Source organism: Patagioenas fasciata, chromosome Z, assembly GCF_037038585.1.
Source record: "Patagioenas fasciata isolate bPatFas1 chromosome Z, bPatFas1.hap1, whole genome shotgun sequence".
NCBI classification, from domain to species: Eukaryota; Metazoa; Chordata; class Aves; order Columbiformes; family Columbidae; genus Patagioenas; species Patagioenas fasciata.
This window is the reverse complement of record NC_092560.1, coordinates 30,227,900-30,250,763: the sequence shown is the minus strand read 5'-3', so window position 1 is coordinate 30,250,763 and position 22,864 is coordinate 30,227,900. Positions and strand designations below refer to the sequence as shown.

The 22,864-nt window shown below is 43.7% G+C and overlaps 2 protein-coding genes and 1 long non-coding RNA gene across 6 annotated transcripts in view; 2 read left to right on the top strand and 1 right to left on the bottom strand.

The window, feature by feature from the left end:
- Positions 1–966: 966 nt before the first annotated feature.
- IDNK (IDNK gluconokinase) lies at positions 967–7,034 on the bottom strand. 4 transcript variants are annotated; one of them, XM_065861756.2, is made up of 5 exons: positions 6,910–7,034; positions 6,312–6,342; positions 5,787–5,873; positions 4,168–4,211; positions 967–1,979 (listed from the first exon to the last, which is right to left on the bottom strand). In XM_065861756.2, exons 1-5 carry the CDS (start codon positions 7,017–7,019, stop codon positions 1,619–1,621), a joined length of 633 nt encoding a protein of 210 aa, XP_065717828.1. In that variant the 5' UTR covers positions 7,020–7,034; the 3' UTR covers positions 967–1,618. The 4 variants fall into 4 exon arrangements, with proteins under 4 accessions (XP_065717828.1, XP_065717827.1, XP_065717826.1 ...); XM_065861755.2 differs by lacking the exon at positions 6,910–7,034 and adding an exon at positions 6,496–6,637; XM_065861754.2 differs by lacking the exons at positions 6,312–6,342; positions 6,910–7,034 and adding an exon at positions 6,496–6,592.
- LOC136115546 (uncharacterized) lies at positions 6,197–11,811 on the top strand. Its single transcript, XR_010653216.2, has 4 exons — positions 6,197–6,361; positions 7,465–7,698; positions 8,458–8,615; positions 10,100–11,811. It is a non-coding gene; the product is annotated as an uncharacterized lncRNA (long non-coding RNA).
- Positions 11,812–20,614: 8,803 nt separating this feature from the next.
- The window catches only part of FRMD3 (FERM domain containing 3), a 146,747-nt gene continuing 144,497 nt past the window's right edge, over positions 20,615–22,864 (top strand). The window contains exon 1 of the mRNA XM_065860621.2: positions 20,615–20,792. Coding sequence (XP_065716693.1) covers positions 20,694–20,792 — 99 coding nt within the window. The 5' untranslated portion in view covers positions 20,615–20,693. The remainder of the gene's footprint in view (positions 20,793–22,864) is intronic.

The following is a 22,864-nucleotide window of genomic DNA, read 5'->3' as shown; positions in this document are numbered from 1 at the left end:
TCTTGCACTTAACTTTGCCTCTGAGTCCTCAGCTCACACCTTGGCTTTCGGAATAAGCAGGCTCTGAACTAAAGAGTGTTTTTCTGGGGCTGCTGTTGTGGACAGCAGCAAACTACAACTGGTAACTGCCTGGTATTCTTCCCCCGGGTCATGAACAAACAGGGAAAGACCACTTCTGCCTGAGTGTGTTCATGTCTACAATCCCAAACCTGTTTCTGCAAATGCCCACTCTCAGTTAGATAATGCCCATTTATTGTACTGATCTAAGCACAGTAGTTTGTCTAGTAAACCACAAATCCCTTACACAAAATGAGAACTAAGACAAACTTTTTTTCACCTAGTTATCCAGCTAAAAATTACAGAAAGATGCTGTGAAATGTGAGTTCTGCTTCTAAAGGTGTTCATCCATTGTCATAGAAATAAAAACACTAAAACACACACTAAAAATAATTCATGTGCAACAGCACATGGGGATGATGCCATTCAGAAGTGACTCAAATCTTTCTTAAAGAAACTGTCTCCAGTTTTCATTAAATTAAGCTAAAAAGGCACATCTTATGTAACAAGGCATAAGGAACTTTTTTAAAAACGCTTTGGTAACTAAAATATTTTTTAATGTTAAATTGTGTGAGTTGCGTAACTGATTGGATATTTGGAATTTTCTTACCAGAAAAAGAGTTGTGGAAAAGGTGCATTAGGAACAGCTTGATCTAAGCGTTACAGCAGTTGTATTGATACCTATCCATAGCATATACTGGACTGGGCGCTGGCTGAGGTGGAAGACTAAGCACATGAGAAAAGGGAAGGAGGAGAAGGCCCAGCTGTGAAAGAGTAAGTCAGTTTTTCTGAAAGAAGGGAACACCCACCTGTCTGGTGTCTGTCTTAGGCCACTGGTTGACTCACTCTCCACCGCACTTCTTCAACGGGTATGCTTTGTATGTGAAATATGCAAGTTCAGAGCCAACCTGATGCCACTTGCACTTTATTTCTAAAGCTTTCCATACAATTATATTTTGTATATTACGTCACCACCAATACATTTTTTTCCTTACGTTTTTCAGTTCAATACATACAAGTTCACAAAAGCTCTCCTGGAGTCACCAGTGCCCCGGTGAGGTTAGTAAGGACACAAACACAGAAGCTACAACTTGTTGAAAATCTGGCAGTGAGACGGTGGCAGTGTCAGGCATGGAACTTCATCATGCATGTTCCTGCCTCTTATACTTCTAGAAAAAATAAGTATGTTTTCTCTAACAAAGCTGTAAATTATTTCATCATTTACTAGCCCATCATCTATCTTTGACAGAGTAAAAATTAAAATTGAGAACTTAATGTGTGACCATTGGAAGTATTTTAAAAAGCAGGCTCTTTCTAGAATGAGAGTTTTAATTTCATACAGTGAAAGGTTTAAAAAGTTACCAGTTTTCAAAAATTTATATGTCTTTTACATGGCCATGATAAAAATACTAACACTAGTAAACTAGCTCTTAACATTGCAATCTGTTTAATTATGGGGGTGAGAGGGCAAGTTGGTTTAATAATCAATTTAATAATATAAAAATGCTGTTTCATACCCTTGATATCCCTAAGGGAATTTCTCTATGTGTAATTCCAAAACTTACTCCAGAAAAGCCTCACCCTGAGAAATGGCACGCTCGATCTCCAGCACTATTTCAGGGAGAGATTTTTCTAGACTCACAGTAATAAAGCTTTCTGGTGCACTAGGAGGCTCCAGAGTATCAAACTGAGACTTGAGAAGCTCCGCTGGCATAAAATGTCCTGTCCTCTTCTCCAGGCGGCCAGCAATGATGTCCATAGGCCCATCCAAATGAACAAAGAGGATCTTCAGTGCTGCATTTTCTCCTGGTTGCTCTGAATGGTTGCTTTCAATTGCAGATGTTCCACTAACCAATACCTGCCTATACATCTTCTTCAGTGCAGAACAGGCCAGAATTGCATCTTGTCTAGATGAGTCTTCTCTATCGAAAATAAATTTAAAAAAATAATTTAAAGAAACTCCAACCACATCCAGATGTGATATAACACAACTTGTTAGTTTTGCTGAACAAGGGAGGACAAGCCCGGGACCCTTGCACAGGACAGCCTTGGGAGTAGTGGCATTTTTCAACATTTTGACAGGATTTTGAAACCAAATTTCCAATGCGGGTGAAGATGTGATTTGAAAGTGAGGCCAGGCTAGCCAGCCTCCTGGTAAAATCTGTCTTGGGGACCTTCTTTATTGGCCTCTGTCCTTTCCTAAATAAAATTCAAGTCTAGCACAAGGAGTGTCATGATGTCTTCCTTAATTGCTGACAACAGCAGCAACTGAATGTCCATAAAAACTCCCATCAATTATCTATAAAATTAATATACTAATCTGTCTAGAGAGTAAGTGGCTGGTGAATAGTACAGAGGTCTGTTCCTAAACACATATTCAGGTATACTTCCAACATCTCTTTTTACTGTCTCAAATGTAACTGTAATGTTAAATTTTATGTAACTCATAAACTCATTGGCAGCACTGCATATATGCCCACTTCAGGTTAAACAAGGAATTGGATGCAGGTAAATTCATGCCTTGTACGTGTATTTTTTACTGGCAAGGTTTCTTAAAGCAAGCATAGAACTGTGGGTGTGTCCGTTCCACTAAAAAGCAAATCCATAATTAGTTGTCTCTGTCAAGAGTGACTGAAATGTCTGTCTGAGAAAATACATTCTGTAACCAAAATTAGGAATAAACCTATTTAAAAATCATGCTATGTTCATGAGATTTTGGTTCACAAGGAAATAAGAACTTATGATACCTACTATTATCACTTGAGTAAGCCAGTCCTAGTGCAACTACTTAAAACATGTAGTAATTAAATATTAGCATTAGGCTCTTTTAAAGCATACTTGATTTTGCAGCATATCTGGAGCTGGGCAGTGGCCTTGGGCTACCATGTAACATAAAGCAATGGATCCAGCATAACAATCCAGACACAGTTCTCAGTGAATTAACCCACGTTCCAATGAGGTATGCTCACCTCACCTGCACAGGCAAGTAACCGGCACCATGAAAAGCCATGCTCAGCAGTCCCTGCTCTCCCGGCCTTTCCTCATGTGGGAGATGCTCTGGTCCCTTCGTCAATCTACATGACGCACCATTGGATACTCTCCAGTATGTCTCTCTCATAATGGGGAGCCCAGAGATGGACACAGCACTCCAGGGGTGGCCTCTCCTGCTGAGGAGATGGGAAGGAGCACCTCCCTTGACCTGCTGGCAACACTTTGTCTAATGCAGTCCAGGATACTGCTGGCCTGCTTTGCCAGAAGAGCGCATTGCTGGCTCATGTTCAACTTGGTTGCCCACCACGGCCCTTTTCTGCAAACCTGCTTTACAGCTGGGTGTCCCCCAGTGCCTGGGGTTGTTCCTCCCCAGGGGCAGGACTTGGCACTTCTTCTTAAACTACCTGAGCTTCCTGTCAGCCCATATCTACAGCCTATTGAGGTCCCTCTGGATCAGCCACACCTCCCAGTTTTGTGTCATCAGCAAACTTGCTGAGGGTACACTCTCTGTCCCCTCGTGCAAATCATTAATGAAGATGTGAAGCACGAGTGGACCCAGTACTGACCACTAGCATACATGAAGAGTTCTGGGCCTCCAGCTACACTTTGTGCCACTGATCACCACGCTCTGGTGCTGGCCATTCAGCCACTTTTCAGCCCACCTCACTGCCTGCTCATCCCGCCCATACTTCCATGCATTTCTCTATGAGGATCCTATGGGAGATGGCATCCAGCAAACCTGACACCACGTCTTACTCAAACTAATAATAATTTACAAAATGTTGTCCTACTGTCATTATCGGTGTATTTTGTGGTTATATCCTTGGCAAGTAGCCAATGTCAGGTTTATTACTGAATTGGATCCTTGAAATTATTTTTACATAGACAGTAGGAAAACAATTATAATTGGCAACAATTTTCCCAACACTATTATTCAGGGATTATCTCACCCTTAGCAATTATTATGACAGCTCAGATTAGTGAAAACAGAACAGTTATACTATATGTGGAATGTTTTTCTACTACTACATACATTTCTGCTTCAGAATGCAAATACTTTTGCCAGTTTTTTTTTATCTTCAGCCCACACTCCTTAAAGGTAGATAGATGTTCTCTTACCTCCGTAGTATATCATGCAATGCACAAAGCCAGGGAATCCTGTCCTAAAAAGAAAACAAGCTAGTTCAAAATAGTTTCTGAAATTGATTTGAAAAAACTGCTTCCAACATCTAAAGCATTTGACTAGAGATGAAAATTAGCATTAAATTTTACAGCAAGTTGTTTTTCTCTAGATCTGCTACCCCTGCCTGAAGGCTAATGAGAAGTGCTAGGCATATTACCAATAACAAGTTTTTAGTAAAATAGTACTTTCCATATTACAGATACAGAGAAGTATCCAGTAAAAGTAAAATGTATTTACGTGTTGCATGCACCTTGTAAACCTCTGAAGGACAGTCAGCTTCTCTCTTGCTTCTGTCACACAACTCAAATGTACTGAATTGTTATTTCCTTTTCTTATGTCTTGGCATACACACACAGTGCTTTCGATCAAAGTATGGTTTTTCAGGAACAGACAGATCTAAATTAAGTTATTCAAAGTCACTTAATTATGTCATTTTTATGTCTGTAGCAATCATAAATAAATGTAGTCATAGCCACGATTATGGGACAACTTTGCTCAATAGTTAGGCAAACACAATGTAAGGGATTTAGCAGCTTCTCATTATAATAATATTTTATATTTTAAGCTCCCACGAACTTTTCTCATACCTTTTGAGCACTAAAAAATTGTTCCCATTTCATCTTTCAGTGCTGTTACTGTTGCGTAAGCACAACAAATGACAACATGGACAAATAAATGCAGCTTTTTGTTGTTGTTATTGTCATCGTAGAATAACTTCCCACTGGCATTCAAGAACACCCTCACAATTTTGCATGTCTGGGGTTTCAGAAGAGATGCTTCACTCTTGCTGGGCACCACACATCAATGGTTCAGTCATTCAACTGTGCAGTGCTACTTTAGATGACGTACAGGCTTATATGAACTTCTAACTGCCAGTGAAAGATTAAAGTTTTTAGCAAGAATCTAGAATATTTTTTTCAGTCTACGGAGAGTGATTTGAAGAACTCCCTAGTTCAGCTTTACGTTTCTAGAGATGACTCAGAAAAAGTTCAGTAGGTGTCAACTTGTGACTTTTCTAATTTACTCAAGCCTCTAAATTTGTAAGTATTATAACGCTAAACTTGATAATTTTTAGCTGTTTAGGCTGAAGAACAGTCTGAAGGAAAGGAAGAACATGTTAAGTAGGAGTCTATAAAACAGAAGACTGTGGAGTAATCATTGCAGTGACTGGAAGCGATAAAATGTACTTCATTAGAGACATTCGTCTGTCTTCATGCATTTAGCTCAAAGCAGCAGCATGTAACCTAAAGCTGCAATTCTGTGCATTGACGTAGAGGGAGAGATTTCTGACAAACCCTGAATCAGCACCAAACCCCTTGTGAGCTACCAAGCACACTTCGAGAAACTATTTTTTAATTCAGAATCCTTTGTGACACAAAAAAGCCACCTTCCCTAACCTATAAATCCCTAATCTATAATTCCCTAATCTATAAATTCAGCTTACGTTTACAGCCTGCCTAGGCTACATAAAGCACAATCTATTTTAATAGGCTGTGCCAGAGGTTACAAAGAAAAATGTGTTGATGACTGTCCTTTTAGGGTTTAGGCAAGGTACCTCATCATTTAGTGGTATCCCTTCTGCCATCTTCCTTTTGTTCTCAGGAGAATGATAATCGTCTGCATCATAGAACTTCCATCCCAGCTACGGGGGAAAAAAAAAAAAAAAGTAAAATTACGGATCATTCAGCCAAACCAGGGGAGCTAATAAGGATCCCAAAATTTACAAAGATGACAGCTAAGAAATTACAGGCCTCTTACACCATAATATGAATCACCACTTGTGTCACGACGATTAGCAGAAGTTACAGAGTCAGCTCAGCAGCAGCTGACGCACCGCAGCACTAAGTTCAAGTCGGCGCTGGTGACAGACGCACAAACCCCGTTCGGCGACGGGCAGGCTGCCAGCCGAGCGCCAGCGGTGCGAAGGCCGGCTGCCTGCCTGCCCCCTGCCTGCCTGCCCGTCCTCCTCCCCGCCTCCCCTCCCGCCTGCCCGCTGCAGGTTGCCCGGTGCTGCGCAGGGGAGGCGGGCGGAGCAGCGCGATCGGCCGCGGCACCCCGCCTGTGGCACCGCCGTACGCACCTTGGCTGCCAGCCGCGACCCGACCGTGGTCCTGCAGGGAAGCACAAAGGGTCGGTTACAGCCCCCCCGCCTAGACCCCGTACGGACGAGCTCCAGCAACGCCGAGCTGCGACCCCCCCCCACCGGGCAGCCACCGGAGCCCCCGCGCTGCTCCGCCCCGCCCCGCCTCCCGCCCGCTACCTACTTCCCGGAGCCGCTCACGCCCATCACTACCACCAGCACCATGGCGGGCTCAACCGTCACGTCGCTCTGCCCGACCCCTGCGCTCCCGCCGTCTCCGCCCGGCCCTGTGCGCGGTGAGGCGGGACGGGTCCCGCGGCCACCCCGGCCCGCCCTCGGCCGCGGGAGGCGTGTGCGGACCCGCCCAAGGGACCGGGGTGCCGGCGGCCGTGATGGGGAGAGCCGGGCCGGGCCTGTGGAGACCGTGGCGGGGCCATGACACCGGTGGCGAAAGCGGCTACTCCTGCCCCGGTGCCGCTGCCCCCCGTGGCTCTCCGGCGGCCTTCTCCCCCGCTCCGGGACCCCGTGACACGCGTGTCGTGCTCCCGACGCTCTTTCTTTGCAGTTGCTCGCGATGCTGAAGTTACCTGATCCTCACCCTTTTTGTCTGTAGCTTTTCTGCCTGGTTTGGCGTTTCTTTCCTACTGGTTCCCAGGCTGTTCGGAGGCCCGGTAACACACACGAATGAAGAGAAATTATTTCCGCCATGTGTGTTACAGGGTACATTAATGCCTGTCGGACACTTGTTTTACCCTTTGCTTATAAATGTCTGCCTTTAACATTTCATTAACTCAGTAGCCATGCCGCGACTAACTGCGGTTTATGTTTTGGTTTGGGGGTTTTTTTGTGTGGTGGTGGTGTTTTTTTTTTTAAAAAAAAGGATCAATCAAGTCATATTTTTAAATTCTGCAAATGCTCTTAGACATCAAGTGTTCTTCCTGTCAGCGCGCGTGTCTGTCTGACCTAGCGAGGATTTTCCCTGTTCGAGGATGAAACGTGGCGATGCTGCCCACCAGCGCCCGTGAGGCTGCTCTGCGCAGGGAGGGGCGCTCGCGGTGCCGGGAGAGTCTCTGTGCTTTTTATAGAGACGTTTGTTTTGAAATATAACCAAGCAAATCCGTGGCTTTGTGTTGAGTGCTTTCTTTGTTTTCAGCTTCCTCTCTTAAAATCCGTCTTTGTGGGATCATATCGTGTCCTAAGTGGAAAAATTGCTGTGTGCCACTGACCGAGGGAACTGCTGCATGGTAGTAGCTGGGAATGACAGAAATCCCTGCAACCACCAAAGACTCAGGTGACAGTCTCTTCATGGGAAAGGTTGCGGTCTCTTTTAACTTGGAGAAGAGGAGACTGAGGGGAAACCTCATTGATGTTTATGAATATGTAATGGGTGAGTGTCACGAGGGTGGAGCCAGGCTCTTCTTGGTGACAACCAATGATAAGACACGGGGCAATGGGTATAAACTGGAACATAGGAGGTTGCATTTAAATATGAGAAGAAACTTCTTCATGGTGAGGGTGATAGAACACTGGAACAGGCTACTCAGGTTGTGGAGTCTCCTACTCTGGATGCATTTAAGACCTGCCTGGATACCTTCGTGTGTAATCTCATCTAGGTGTTCCTAGATGATCTTTTGAGGTCCCTTCCAATCCCTGACATTCTGTGATTCTGCGGAGCAGTGTGGGTTTTTTCTGTTTTTGCAAGTGTTGTCTGTGTCTCGGATGGAGCGCACTGGAGTAATGCTGGCTTTCTTCCAGTCTTCAGGTGTTTCTCCTGTTCTCCAAGACCATTCAAAGACAATGGAGAGCAGTTTAGCAATAACATCTGCCAATTCTCTCAGCATTCTTGAGTGCATCCAATGGGGGCCCATGGATTTGTGGATGTCCAGTTTGCCTAGACAATCTCTAACCTGATCCTCCTCAACCAAAGGAAAGTCTTCCTTTCACAAGACTTTCTCTCTTACCTCCAGTGGCCTGATGCTAGGGCCTTGGGGAGAGAAGAGGTATCCATGAAAAAAGGGCAGTGCTGGCTGGACTCCAGGAATGATTATATTGTGTTGAATGTTCCACTGTAGCTGTGGGAGTCAGCTGCTAATGCCTTAGAAGCTGCAGTTATCAATGTGGAGTTGTGCATAGTGTGTTCTTTAAGTTACAGGTAACAAGTGGCTCCAGAATAGGCAATAGAGCGAGTTCTAAACAGGACTTCCCCAAAATGAAGAAGATTGAGTCAATCCTTGTTTCTGAAGCTAAAAGGAGTAATATGACCTTATATGATTCAGGCCTTGGCAGAAATCCTCAGAAAGTACAGTAAGTTTTCCAGTCTGCATGAAATATTATTTCCTTTGCTGGTGACTTTAAATAACATTATGAATGAAAGATGCCTTGCATTTTTTTTAACCTGTTATCTGTCTCTTACCATCTAATTGAGGTTGGATCTGCCTTTATTTTACATACTTATTAAGAGTTTCTTAACAAAGACCAGAACCTTCTGAGTTATTAGGCTACTACCAAAACAACCCAGCCTTCAAATTACTAACAGACCCCAATGATTCCTTTAAGGCACCCAGTGACTGAATACAAATTATGTTGTAACAACAGTATGATTGTGCTAAACTAACTGAATTTGCCTGCATCTTTTCAATTTCTCAGCTAATTAATTGTGAGTCAGAGGAAATGTTTCATTCAGTTGAGAGTTCTTGGGAGACCTGAATGAGCAGACCTGAAAATACCTGTGGATTTTTTGACCCTGGAAGCATTATCAGAATAGCTGTTCCCATTCTCAGAATTAAAACCTTGATTGCCCTGTCACAACTATTCTTGAGATTTTTTAACATGAAGAGCAATTGACTACCTCACCTATGGTGCTTTTGTAACCAGATTTCACTGTTTTATCCAGTGTGATTGCTATAAAGAAAAGAAAACATCTGTTTCTCTATTTGACTGCTTTTTTAATGCACAACTCTGCATTTTATAAAAAGCTCCATGCCAGGCTGGTGTGATGTCATCAAACAGCTGTTTTACATCACTGTATTTCCAGGAATTCTTGCCAGGAGTTCTCTTGTACTCCGGCCCTGAGCATGCATTGACAGAGCTGTGCAGGCAGCGGTGCACTCTGCAGATGCTGCAGCAGGGAGGGGAAAGGAGAGGAAGAAAACTAATCAAATTGTATAAACACAGGAGCCTATAGGCGATGTGAAGAAGGCAGTGATATTCAGACTTCCTGCTGGTGTAGTTCAGCTGATTTGTGCAGACAGAATTCATGTTAGTAGTAGGAGAGATGACTGGATAAAACCCAACCGAACAGTTGACTTAACACCATCACATTGCGTATGCTTCAGTATTCATTTAAGATGTGTTCAATTAAGTTGTAGATCAAATAAGATATATGGATCCTTTTGGGGTGAATTGAATGAGGATTTCCTTTCCAGTCTGGCCCAGTCACAGACAAAACGTATTTCCCTCCCTTATTGTGTCTTTAATAACACAGAGAATCTTCATATTAATCTTTGTCTTTTAACGATATATATGCACGCCTTAGGAAATTTATTCTGATGTTGTTATTGCATTGAAGACAATTTGCCATAATTGTGATGGGCACCTTCTCTCTAGCATTTAAAATTCTTGTTATTTCCAGTGTTGGCAGAATATGTAACTTGATTCTGAAGCTCTGATGTAATTGTATAAAAAAGCCGTATGGTTTCATGAATTTAAGAGTACATTCACATCGCTGAGATAGGAGAAAATGGAATGTAGATGTCTTCTGATATTTTATTTATTATATTTATTAACAGGTGAAATTAAAATATGATGGTGAAGGATGAAGAGTCAAGAATTAAAAGGCAAAACCCCTCAAGAATATCTACCAGAAAACCTATCGTGCTTCTAATCTCTAAATAATTTTCCAGATATTGTGTTTTAAAATACTTTTTTCAACGGCATTTAGTCTATTTTATGATTTTTTTTTAGTATTTTCAGTGTGTTACTGAGCCTCTCTGATACTGAATTTGTGGCATTCACTAAAGTTTTATCATCTAGTTAAATTAGAGAAGGGTAATATGAAGTATGAATGAAAGAATTTTACTTTCCTGGAGTTATTTCTATTTGCCTTTACTGTATCTGCCTCCTTCCAAAAGATAGTACGAAAGGCCTGTTGTATTCAGAATATTGCCAAATTCAAAGTAGGAAAAAAAAATGCCCACCCCAATTCCTAATTGAAACTTATCACTGCATAATTGTGAACTATTATAGAAGTGTACAGACCTCCTAAACCTTGCCAATAATATCCAGCGCCATGGACGTCTGTTTCTTACAAAAGTTCGGGCTCAAATATATTGAGTAATCTCAACTCCCTGAATTTTACAGGGAGAAAGACTGTCTTTGAAGTAGCTAAGGCCTAAATTTATGTATACCTTTAGGGGTTCAAATTAAATCCAGGATATGCATTGACAGTAAATCCAAGTTAGCATTAGTGTTCACTGTGAGGAGAGTTGCTGAAACAGCTTGTACTGTGGTGTTCTGTTAGTCATAGTAAGTTCTCATTGTGAAGTAAATCAGCTTCAAATTAGGGTTGTGTTAGTCAAAACTGTACCAACAATTTTCAGAATTTGTTCCATGCAATGGCAATTCAGTCAATACGCTGTCTGAAATCCTTTCCTTTTGGTCATACAGTAGATATTTCAAGGAATGAGGAGAATTTAATACAAACTGGCCATCTGCACCCCAAAGAAATTCCCAGTACTGGGAAAAAATTCAGCAGTTTGATGAATCTGTTAAGCTTTCAAACATTTGGAATCAGGAAACCAAACTAAAGCTGTTTTAGGTTTTAAAAATCACATTAAGTATTTGTACATGGTACTTTACCACATTTTTTCATAATGAAGTGCGGAACTTCAGACTATGATGTTCGTGAAATAAAAATTGAGAATTGGAAATAACTTTTCTTCTTTTTCCAGTTTGATGTACAAAAAATCCCAGGTAAGAGAGACTGGGATTGACTTGACTTTGTTGCTTCTAAGCAACGTAAGTATATTCTCAGGTTGACTGCAAAGCTGAAGGAATGACAAAATTAATTGAACTCAGCTATAGGTAAAAGAAGAATGCAATACTTCATGCCACGTTATAGCCTGTACATGTCCTAACTCACTAATTTCTGTGTAGAGAGGCCTAAGAAAACATTGATCTAGAAGTTAGATACACATAATTCTAACCACAGGAGCTATTGTTGATTAATTTTAATTTTTTTAGTATCAGCAAAGGAAATACTGTAATGTGCTTGTGCTATGGCTAGTTGACTCACTTTCAAGAAAATTAATGTAGATAAGCAGCAGAAGATTAGTTGTCTTTTTACGTGTTTGTTCTTAGGTTTTGAAAACATCTTCATTTTATGGGCTATGCTTTATTAGTGTAATCCAGAGTAAGTCTTTCAATGCCAACACCAGGTTTGCACAAGAATTTTATCAAATCTAATTGTGTAAGAAATAAAAGTCTGTTTTTAACTTAAAAATGTCTTCACATGATGTGACAAAAATCGATGCGTTAACATGAAGACTCCTGAGAAGTGCTGAACAGATCAAAATATGTCTGAAGCCCTGAAGTCATAAAATAATATATATCTGCCAGGTTGAGAGTGTAAAAAAAAGTATAAAATTGGAAAATTACAGTGGTTTCACTCCAGAGTCACAACTGGAGCTGCAGCAGCGTGATTCAAAAGTCACTGAAATTGAGGTTTGTTTCTGATGCTTGGAGCAGAATCAGGAAAACACATGGATCTTCCTGTGGGATGTGGATGTCTGCGGGTACATGTGGTGCTCAGGGTGAGGGCGACACTGCTGCTTGCAGTAATTCAGTGCTGCTGCAGGGGCAGACTGGAAATAAAGGAGACCACAGAGTTATGGAAAGATTGTTTTCTTTTGTCTCTTCAAGAAGATAGCTGAGGAGGTCATTGGGGGTCACTGGGAGGTCATTGGGGGAGCTATACTGCCTCTATCCCCCTCTAAACCAGACTAAAAGTAGCTTCTCCAGGTTACTTTGTCTCCTTGAAAGCTTCCGTCTTCCATTGGAAGTACAGGTTCTGCAACAGATATATTATTTTATCTTCTTATCTTGTGTTTGTCGTCGGATGCCCAAGGTGTGTAAACCTTATGTCCTTTATATTTCAACATTACTTACAACAGCAGCAGTACACACAAATGTGGAACCATTTAGTTTGAAAGCACTCAGAGCTTTAGTATGGTGTAGCTACCTGTGGGCTTTGGGAAGTGGCAGGGAGAAAATACATGTGTCTTAGAATGCTGCTCCTGCAAGTAAGTCATGAGACTGCTATTACTGAGCAGTTACTAATGGATGCTTTTGAAGTGTGCTTTCTTAGTGTCTTTTTGATGTTTTGTGTTTTTTTTTTTTTTGTTGGTTTGGTTTGGTTTGGTTTTTTTTTTTTGCATTTGGTTAGTCCACATCTCTCCCTTGGATAGCCAAACCTTTGTTTTGCAATCATGTACATGTGTACTTACCTCTTACACCATAAAGCCTCTCATATGCAAGGAATTTGGACAACAAAGGTAACTGCAGCTTTAAATACTGTCCTTATTAGCTCTTACATAATTAGAAGAGCCAGATCAATGAAGAGCAATAGTCCTTACGGTAATGTGGAAAGGGATTAATGACAAAAATCAGAAGCTATAAAGACAGCTGTATCAGAAACTGAACATAGTTGCATACTATTATTTTAAAATCATGATGCTAATTATTTTAATAACACACTTGGGGTGGAGATTAGATGCTGCCAAGATAAACAAACTTGAAATACCTGTTATATGTGATAGACGTTTTCCCTGTACTACTTAATTTTTTCACAAAATGTACTGGGAACCTGACTTACCTCATGTGCAAAACAGAAGTTTTATTTGCTGGACTTCACTTTCATTTACGCAAATTGGATGTGGAGTAAAATCTGATTCCTCATACAGATGCCAACTTCAAGGGTCATTCTTTGACCCTTGGTTGGACAAGCCTTTTAATCACATTGGAAGTTAAACAACTACCACTGCAGGCGAAGGATATAAAATTCAAGTTGTATGATCATAGAATCATAGAATCGTTTCAGTTGGAAGATGATGGGAGTGTTAAAAATCAGAATAACCCCCAAAGAAGAAAAGGAACTATAAAACCAGCCCAAACTGGTCTAAGCACTTTCAGCTGTTTCAAAGTGCATGTGCAGCAGCCATGGAAACAGGACGTTACTGCAAGCGAGTTCTGCCCAGCAGCGTCCAGATTCTACCCAGTAACAAGAACAGTATAAAAGAACACACCAAATACGTGTGTGGTGGGGATAATTCCTCTGAGCACTCAGTAAGCAAGGCTTTTGGCATGCTGAGAGCTCTCCAAAGCCTGGCTCTGAAGCATTTGCTTGACTAATCACCTGCAAACTGATGTTAATGTAGTTGTTGTATATTTTATGACTAGTGTTAGTGTAACAGTAATGATCAACTTTTGTTTTTATCCTCCTTGCAATGATAAAGCTGAAAAAATGTGACTGATGTAGCATTAGACTGTATTTTGAATTGGAGCCTCACCAAACATTCATTTAGGTAAATACTGATAAAAAGAGGAGCTATTCAATCTATAGGCAGGCAATACCTCTTTTATCCACTTGCCAACAGATTACCTTTATTTAGATTACTAAGTCACTAGTGCCAGATTTTTTAAATTATTATTATTTTTTTAATTCATCATGGACTGGGGAGATACATGGATGTGGCAGCAACCCTGCATTCAGCAAAACACAACCAGGTTCCTGTGGGTGCCGAACTAACTAGACATCTGAAACCACCTGTTGTGTCACATGTAAAACCGGTTAGTCTTCCAGCGGTGTGAGCTGCAGGCTTTCTCTAGGGCTGTCATTATAACAAGCCTGGAAGCTTCCTGCATGGACTTTGTGAAAGCAACTAGAGAGAACTGGTAGTAAAAGAAGTATTTGGGAATAAACATGGTCCCCAGAGGAGAGAGACTTCTTGGAAAGGCAGCACAGAAGACTCTGAGAGAGCACACTGCCTACTGTATTTTTTTCTGACTATGTTACCAGAAAAATAGTACTGGCTATATATTCCCTGAAGAGTGTACTAAAGAAATGTTTCAGTCCCTACTAGTAAAATACATTGTCAAGTCGCAGGACCCAGTGAATGGTGAAAATCATCTCAGTGACTTTGTATGCTCTCAACCAAAGGCTGGGAGCTGACATTTGCCTTCATGGTAGCTGCCTTGTGTGGATTACAATCAATGCAATTTGCTCCAGTAGGCAACTTTCAGATGTGGTATTGTGCAATACAGTTTAACTTGGACAAACGCTGACAGATATTTCAGCTTCTAGGTGACATCTGCAGGAAGTTTGCCAAGAAGTTTGTATGGTAAATTCAACCCATCATTCTTCGCTGGAAATGGGGCATTGTAATGTTCTTGTTGTAATTGAATCTGAATCTTTGCAGAGATTTCTCAACTACAGCAGTGGAAGAAAATGCAAACTCCTGACTCACCCCTACTTCCCATGTAAGCCATGATTGTGACTGCCCTCGCAACTGCATCCAAGGAATTTGGAGGCCAGCAGTGCCATGCAAGCTGTGATACATCCCTACAGATTTTAATAGGACTTTAGGTCTTTCTGCTTGGGTAGTTGTGGCCAAATATCTCTGATATCTCTGTATTTTTAGTGGATTTGGAATGAGAGTGTGTTTCACTCATAGCAGAAATTCTCTTTGAAGTACAAACACGAAAATCCTGAGTATTTTGGTACTGCTGTCAAATAATGATGTCATATTTGCAGATCTTGTTGCCTTCTCACTCATGCAACGAATATGTAATGTTTTCACAATGATTTTGTAATGTAAAAGAAAGTAGAAACCCTACGTGAATTAAAGTTTCAGCTTCTGGCTCAACTCTGTCCTCACTGCAATCAGTAGAGCTTCTGCTATTTAAATATTTTTTCTTTGTAAATTATGTATCTCTAAACACTCTCAGGGTTTGTTAGTGGAGTAATAAGCATTATAGAAATATGCATTAATATTTTACATAGTTTTCAAATTACTGGTTTAATATTCAGATGTGAGAGACCTTTAATTTCAAGATGCAAACCCCACTTTCTCTTTACAATTTTTTTTTTTTTTTTTTTTTTTGCTGTAGAGTGAAATTGATTTTTTTTCTTTCCAACTGCTTACTTAGGTTTTGGACAAAACCATCCCATAGGTATGGGATCTCTCTCTTTGTATAACATTTTATGAGCTTGTTTGTTTTCATATTTTGAGTGCTGCCTGGTAGGCTCAGCTTTATTCAATTAGCTCATTGCTAATTTTGGCTTGGCTTCCAGATACATTTTACACAAATATAGCGTGTGTCCCAAAGGCAATTCAACTGAAGAAATCAAAGGACGTGCACAAAACTCTAGGGCCTTGGTTTGTTGCCTGGTGACCTGGGTCCTCCAGAAGTCATCCAAAACTTATTCTGGATGGCTGGTCCTCCAGGACACCTAGGAAGCTAGCTGTCCTGTGGACCTTGTCCCTTTGAGAGCAAAACTCACGCTTCTCTGACTATAGTAAACTGTTTCCTGAAATATTGGTTAATTACTAGCTTAACCCTCACATTTTACCCTTTAGGATATCACAGAATTACAGAATCACAGAATGTTATAGCTTGGAAGGGACCGCAAGAGATCATCTAGTCCAATCCCCCTGCCGGAGCAGAAACACCTAGATGAGGTTACACAGGAAGGTGTCCAGGCGGGTTTTTAATGTCTCCAGAGCAGGAGACTCCACAACCTCCCCGGGCAGCCTGTTCCAGTGCTCTGTCACCCTCACTGTGGAGAAGTTTCTCCTCATATTTAAATGGAACCTCTTGTGTTCCAGTTTGAACCCATTACCCCTTGTTCTACCATTGGTTGTCACCGAGAAGAGCCTGGCTCCAGTCCTTGTGACACTCACCCTTTATATATTTGTAAACATTAATGAGGTCACCACTTAGTCTCCTCTTCTCCAAGCTAAAAGAGACCCAGCTCCCTCAGACTTTCCTCATAAGGGAGATGCTCCACTCCCTTCATCGTCTTTGTTGCCCTGCGCTGGACTCTCTCCAGCAGTTCCCTGTCCTTCCTGAACTGAGCGGCCCAGAACTGGACACAATATTCCGGATGTAGTCTCACCAGGGCAGAGTAGAGGGAAAGGAGAACCTCTCTCGACCTACTAACCACCCTCCTTCTAATACAACCCCAGGATGCCATTGGCCTTCTTGGCCACAAGGGCACAGTGCTGGCTCATGGTCATCCTTCTGTCCACCAGGATCCCCAGGTCCCTTTCCCCTACACTGCTCTCTAATAGTTCATTCCTCAACTTATAGTGGAACCTGGGGTTGTTCCTACCCAGATGCAAGACTCTGCACTTTCCCTTGTTAAATTTCATTAAATTTTTCCCTGCCCAACTCTCCAGCCTGTCCAGGTCCCGCTGGATGGCAGCACAGCCTTCTGGTGTGTCAGCCACTCCTCCCAGCTTGGTGTCATCAGCAAACTTGCCGACAGTACACTCTATTCCCTCATCCAATTAATTGATGAATATATTGAATAATACTGGTTCCAGTATTGACCTTTGAGGCACTCCACTAGATACAGGCCTCCAACCGGACTCTGCCCCATTGACCACAACTCTCTGGCTTCTTTCCTTCAGCCAGTTCGCAGTCCACCTCACTACCCAATCGTTCAGACTGCACTCCCTCAGTTTAGCTGTAAGGATGCTGTGAGAGACTGTGTCAAATGCATTACTGAATATGTTCTGGAGAAGCCTAATGTCCAGATCACCTGCCTTCAGGCAAAATATTTCACAGCTGGAGATCCTAATCCTACTGTAGAAGGGAACTGAATTGAATCTAAACTGTCCCAGACTTTGTTAATTCGAATAAAGTTGCTGTTCTTTGCTTATGGCCCCATGATCTCTGAGAGTCCTAGCCATGGCTAATTGCTGTACAAGCTATACATCTTGGCTGTGAGGACCTCGTGAGGTAGGTGTGGATCTAGGGGAAGGAGGTTAGTGTGTCATGCAGGCCACCCCTGTGGGGACAGCGAATTGTGTATCTGCTCTACCTGTGCTGGAACCCAAGGTCTGACCCAAGGCAGGTGTTTTTATAGCTGCAGCAGTTGCATTTCAGAATTAATCTTTGAGTATTTGGGAACATATATATGTAGATATACGCACATGTATGTGCTTGCTTAAATTGTAAACATTAACTTAAAGAGCTAAACTTCCTGTCATGATCAGTCACTGAAAGGAAAACCCTTTATTATTATAATCTGTAATTTGGATCCATGTAGAATCATCCAGAAATTAAAGTGCTACTCAAGTGCACTAGTGCGCCCTGCTGTCCCTGAATCTAACCTCACATCTGGCAGAAATTCCTGGGTAAACAGGAGGCGTATGGTGCTGTCCTTTACTCCGTCCAGATGTGCTCAGCCCAAAGCAAATTCGCTCAGTGATCAGTTAGGTGAACAGAGAATGTGAATGCAGCTATTGCATTCAGTAGTGACAGTGCTAAGACTAATGAACCTCAAATGCATTTCAAACACATGCCTGCCCACCAGCATTTTTTTTGCGGCTGTAATTACCCGATATTGAGATGTCCCATCAGATCTCCAGGCTCTGCAGGACAGAGACAGGTGAGTGCTTGGATAGACCTGCCCTCCTTTTGGCAGCAAGGTTATTAGCCAATAACCTTCCACTGAATCAGAAGTGAATAGGTGCACAAGCAGTGTATTTTTTTTACACTACATCAGCTCAGCATTTACTGCTAACTGAACTGAATTTATCTATACATTGCTTTGTGTTTTCTAATATTGGCCACACTATTTAATGTCAGCTCCTGAGGTGCCCGGCCTTTCAAGTGAGCTTTGCAAAAGCTAGCTGCACAAGGACTGTTTGATCTCCAAGATACGGCAAAAAGGGGTGCACTCAGTCAATTGTGGCTGTTGAAATACATTTGTGGGTTTTCCTGTGTAACTGATAATGGTATGAGACATTTAAGGGCCTCCTATTTGTAGGAAAAAAAAAAAAAAAAAAAAGAAAAGGCTTACAATGCTTTGTAAATAAGGAAGGGATGGCAGTCCTAATATCTGATGCAAAATTCATGTGTTGGATTTACTTCCTGCAGTTCTAAGTCGGTGAAGTGTTTGCTTTCATTGCCAGGTGGTGGTTGTGTGGCATTTTTCACTTGCTGTTTGTTTTTTTTTTTTTTTCCTGTGGAATGGAGTATTTGGTTTTGACAATTTCATTTATTTGGTGATTTCCTATTAGAAGGCTGCTATATTCTGTGCTAGTAGTGACTGTATTTCTGTGGTAATTGAAACATAAAAATCTGTTATGTGTTTCACAGAGCTCTCAGGCACCTCAAGTATATATGATACTGAGTATCACAGAAGCAAATGCAGTGTCAAAAAGACGAGTGACCTGTCTTTAAAGCAGGCAAGTAAAATTCTGCTAAGCTCTGTGCTCCTGTTTGTACACCCCAGTTCACACTTGCTGTGTAACAGTTTGGAGATGCAAATTTCATGCTGCAGTCATCACTGTGTCCATAGCTCTGAGAACTCCTGGGGAGCTCATCCCTCTCCATGTGCTCCTGAGAGTAAAGCAAAAAGCCCTCTGACAGTGGTAGACTTTGACTTGCTCCTAGAGCTTCATCATTGGCTCAGCTGCCTCTTCTAGTTCCCCTTTGGAATGGAGAAAGGCATGCTGCAGGGACTGAAGGGAAAGGTAAAATATCCAGCTTAGAAAGGAAATATTCCGTCTCTGTTGCAAGCAGGAAAATCTGTGTCACCTGAGGGTCAATCCACATGTGGGGTGAAATCCTGTCTCTAATGAGCTTTCATGCTGTAGGACTGCAAGTCAAAAAGTGTTATTTCATTATTAATGAGTGGGTGTCCACAACTGGTGTCTCGGCTGTTAAGGACCTTCTTCCATACTTTATGGGCTGACTGTGGCTACTGAGGTGAATAATCTGTTTTAGGTACTCCCTGGTTTGCTTCACTATTCACTATGCAATTGGAAGCTTTTATCATTACAAGAAGCATGTCTTTATATTTTTTCTTTAATGTTTGACATTGAAGGGCTTTGCATATTTATTAGCTGATGGTAGTGAGCACTACAACCTTGCCATCTGTTTGTGGTTGTCTATATTTCCCACTGTTAGCAGTTCAGCAGAAAGCCAAAGGAAGACTTTACAGGAGAAGCAGTGCTTTGTCTTTTCCATTGCATTTTCAAAAGAACGTTACATTCACACAGAACTATCTTCAAAACATGACGTTTACAGGTGATCACAGACAACTAGGCAAAATGACTGAAATACACCTCGTTTGTGGCTACCAGTACTTTTTTCTCTTTGAAGATTTTCAGTCACATCCCACTTCACACTGGCTGTTTTTCATTTCACACTGAAAAAGGAAATTCTTATTTTTCAACACAGTGCTGATCCGTTTCAAGGCTGGCCAACTTCAGTGCTTGGTTCCTGCAAGGTTTTACACAAATGCATATAGCATTTTGTGGTGGAGAACGCCAACAGTGAAGCCACCGGATGCTCTAGTTTCTTTCGCACTTACACAACAAATGGGATGAGACTGCTCCTCCCTAACGAACCATTCTTTTTCCCTGAGGAAACAAGTTTCTAAAACTTGCACTCTTACACGAAATTGCATTGTGTTTTCTTCTGTTTCCTTAGAGCGCACCCATCTTCCTTGGCACATTTTGTTATATATTTAACTAAATTTCACAGGGTCCTCCTGCCTCGGGCTGTGTTGGGATACCCCGGAGACGCAGGCTGCGGGTGGGCAGGCAGCCTGGGGACTTCACTCCCGCCGGCAGCTGTGGGGATGTCCCCTCTGTGCGGAGCACCAGGCAATCCCAAGCCAGCACCGGTCGCTCACATGTACTCAAAACCAGGCAAAGCACGCCTGTGGCGGGGAGGGCAAACACCGGTGCTGACCATTTCTCTCTCGGGGCTGCCCTTTTTTGCCAGCCCGGCAGCGCGGGGCCCCGTAGGGAGCGGAGCCGGGGCCCGTGGGGCGGAGGAGCGGGGGGGAGCAGGTGAGGGCGGAGAGGTGCCCCCGCGGGCCGGGCCGGGCCGGGCCGGGGGCGGGCGCAGGAGGATGCTGAGGCCGGCGAGCGGAGCGCAGCCTGACGCAGCGGCGGCCCCAGCCGCGGCGGGCGGGCGGATGGCGGGCGGCGGCGGGGCGCCGCGGGGCTGAGGGGCGGTGCCGCCGCCGTGCCGTGCCGTGCCGTGCCGCTCCGTGCTGTGCCGCGGTCGGCCGGGCGCCGCTGCAGGCTGGCCCCCTGCGGCTGCCTGCGGGGCGGCGGCGGCGGCGGGCGGGCTGCCGGGATGATCCGGTTCCGGAGCTCCAGCATCAGGTCGCTGAGCCCGGAGATGAAATGCACCGTGCGGCTGCTGGACGACTCCGAGATCTCCTGCCACATCCAGGTGCCGGCGGGGAGAGGGGCGGCGGCTCGGCGGGGCAGTTCGGCGGGCAGCGGTACCACGGCCCGGGGTCGCAGAGCCGGGCCGGGACCCCGGCGGCGGCTCCCCGGTACGGAGCCAGTCGCAGGGCCCGGGCGGCGGCGCGGCGGGAGCTCCCGCACGCTCCATTCCCCTGCGCGGGGCTCCACGCACCTGCGGCGCGGGCAGCCGCGGCTTCTCCGCCGCCTCCCGGCGCTGCGCCACGACATTGCACAGCACAGCACGGAGCCCGCCCGGCCACTGCTGGAGCCGCGGGGTCCGCCGTGGTTCGGCATCCCCGGCACGGCAGCCCCGCGCGCAGGAGGAGCCCGCCGGGCTGCGGCGCCGGCGGGAGAGGTGGCCCGGGCGGGGAGGGAGACCCCGACGGCGCCTTCCCCGTCCCGCGGCGCGGTAATGGAGCGCCGGGTGGGCACCTCTTGCCGCGGAGGTGGTATTCAAGGGAGGACCGGCTCTCCGGTATCGGGAAAGCCCTGCGCTGGGAGCAAGGCCCGCGGCATGTGGTGTCAGGAAACGCTGTTACTGCGATAGCGGGCAGAGTTCAAAAATGAAGTGGTGCTCCCTTTTCCTTTTAATTTACGGCAAGAGATAACTTACAGAAGGATTATTTTCAGTGGTAGTGTTTGTGCAGCTGGAAAGAAAGCAACTTTGCTGTAGTCCTTCTTCCTAATTACTTAGTCTCTCTTTATTCCTTCAAGTAATAAGGATGAGGAGGCAAAGAGTATGGAGCCTGTGAATTTCTCGTGGAGCAGCAATGTTTGTAGTGTGTTCTGGCAGGGATATTTTGTGTGTCCTAACAAGACCCAAACTTTGATGTGTTACGAAAGTCTTACGCATTTTTAAACTGTGTTAGAAACAAAGTTGGTCTGTTTGAAATTTCTATGGCATTCATAGAATCACTCAGATGAGCTTGGCATCCAGATTGGAAGGTGTGTGTGGTATTTTAAGAAGTTGCCACTCACGGTTGGTCTTTCCATCTCTCTGGTAGTTTGAAATATCCACAGCTTTAAATCAAGTTGGTAGTCCTCTACAAATACCAACTATGGCTGAAAAAATCAAGTGCCATGAGATGCCAGCTACATTTTTGCTTGTACCAAATTCTGTTTTTCATTAGTTCAAATGGAGCCATTCAATACCAGAATAGAATAGAATAGAATAGAATAGAATAGAATAGAATAGAATAGAATAGAATAGAATAGAATAGAATAGAATAGAATAGACAGAATCATTCCAGTTGGAAGGGACCTACAACGAGCGTCTAGTCCAACTGCCCAGCAACCTCAGAGCTGACTAAACGTTAAAGAATATTATAAAGGCCATTATCCAAATGCTTCTTTTTAAGGCACTGACAGGCTAGGGGCATTGACCATGTCTCTAGGAAGCCTGTTTCAGTGTTGACCACCCTCTTGGTAAATAAATGTCAAGTCTTCATGTCAAGTCTGAACCTTGCTTGCACAGCTTTTAGCACTTCCCACACATCCCATTACTGGATCCCAGGGAGAAGAGCTCAGCACCTCCTTCTCCACATCTCCTCCTCAGGAAGCTGTGAAGAGCAATGAGGTTGCCCTTCAGCATCCTTTTCTCCAAACTAGGCAAACTCAGAGTCTCCAGCTGCTCCTCACAGTTCACGCCTTCCAGCCCTTCTACCAGCTCTGTTCCCCTCCTCTGGATGCATTCAAGGACCATCACATCTCAAGTTGTGGTGCCCACAACTGCACACAGTTCTCAATATGAGGCTGCACCAATGCTGAATACATCAGGATAGTTAACTCTTTTGACTGGCTGGTTACACTGTGTTTGGTGCCCCTCAGGATACAGTTTGCCCTCCTCGCTGCCAGGGCATGCGCTGCTGACTGGTACTGAGCTGCGGCCAACCGGCACTCTCAGGTCTCCTTCTTCAGGGCTGCTCTCCAGCCCTCTCCAGCCACTCCTCTCCCAAGTTATACTTTTGTACTAGTTACACTCAGCATGTAGCCCGAAAGTAACGAAATTACTGAAACATCTTGTATCTGTACCATTGTAGTGCTCTTGTAATGGGT

Excerpts from the sequence above, each read along its gene's own strand:
- IDNK (XM_065861756.2), bottom strand. The coding sequence starts at position 7,019 with ATGGCGGAAATAATTTCTCTTCATTCGTGTGTGTTACCGGGCCTCCGA. Across the intron at positions 6,343-6,909 it reads AAAAGCTACAGACAAAAAGG|GACCACGGTCGGGTCGCGGC; the intron begins GTGAGGATCAGG and ends GCTTCCCTGCAG. Across the intron at positions 5,874-6,311 it reads GGTCGCGGCTGGCAGCCAAG|CTGGGATGGAAGTTCTATGA; the intron begins GTGCGTACGGCG and ends TTTCCCCCGTAG.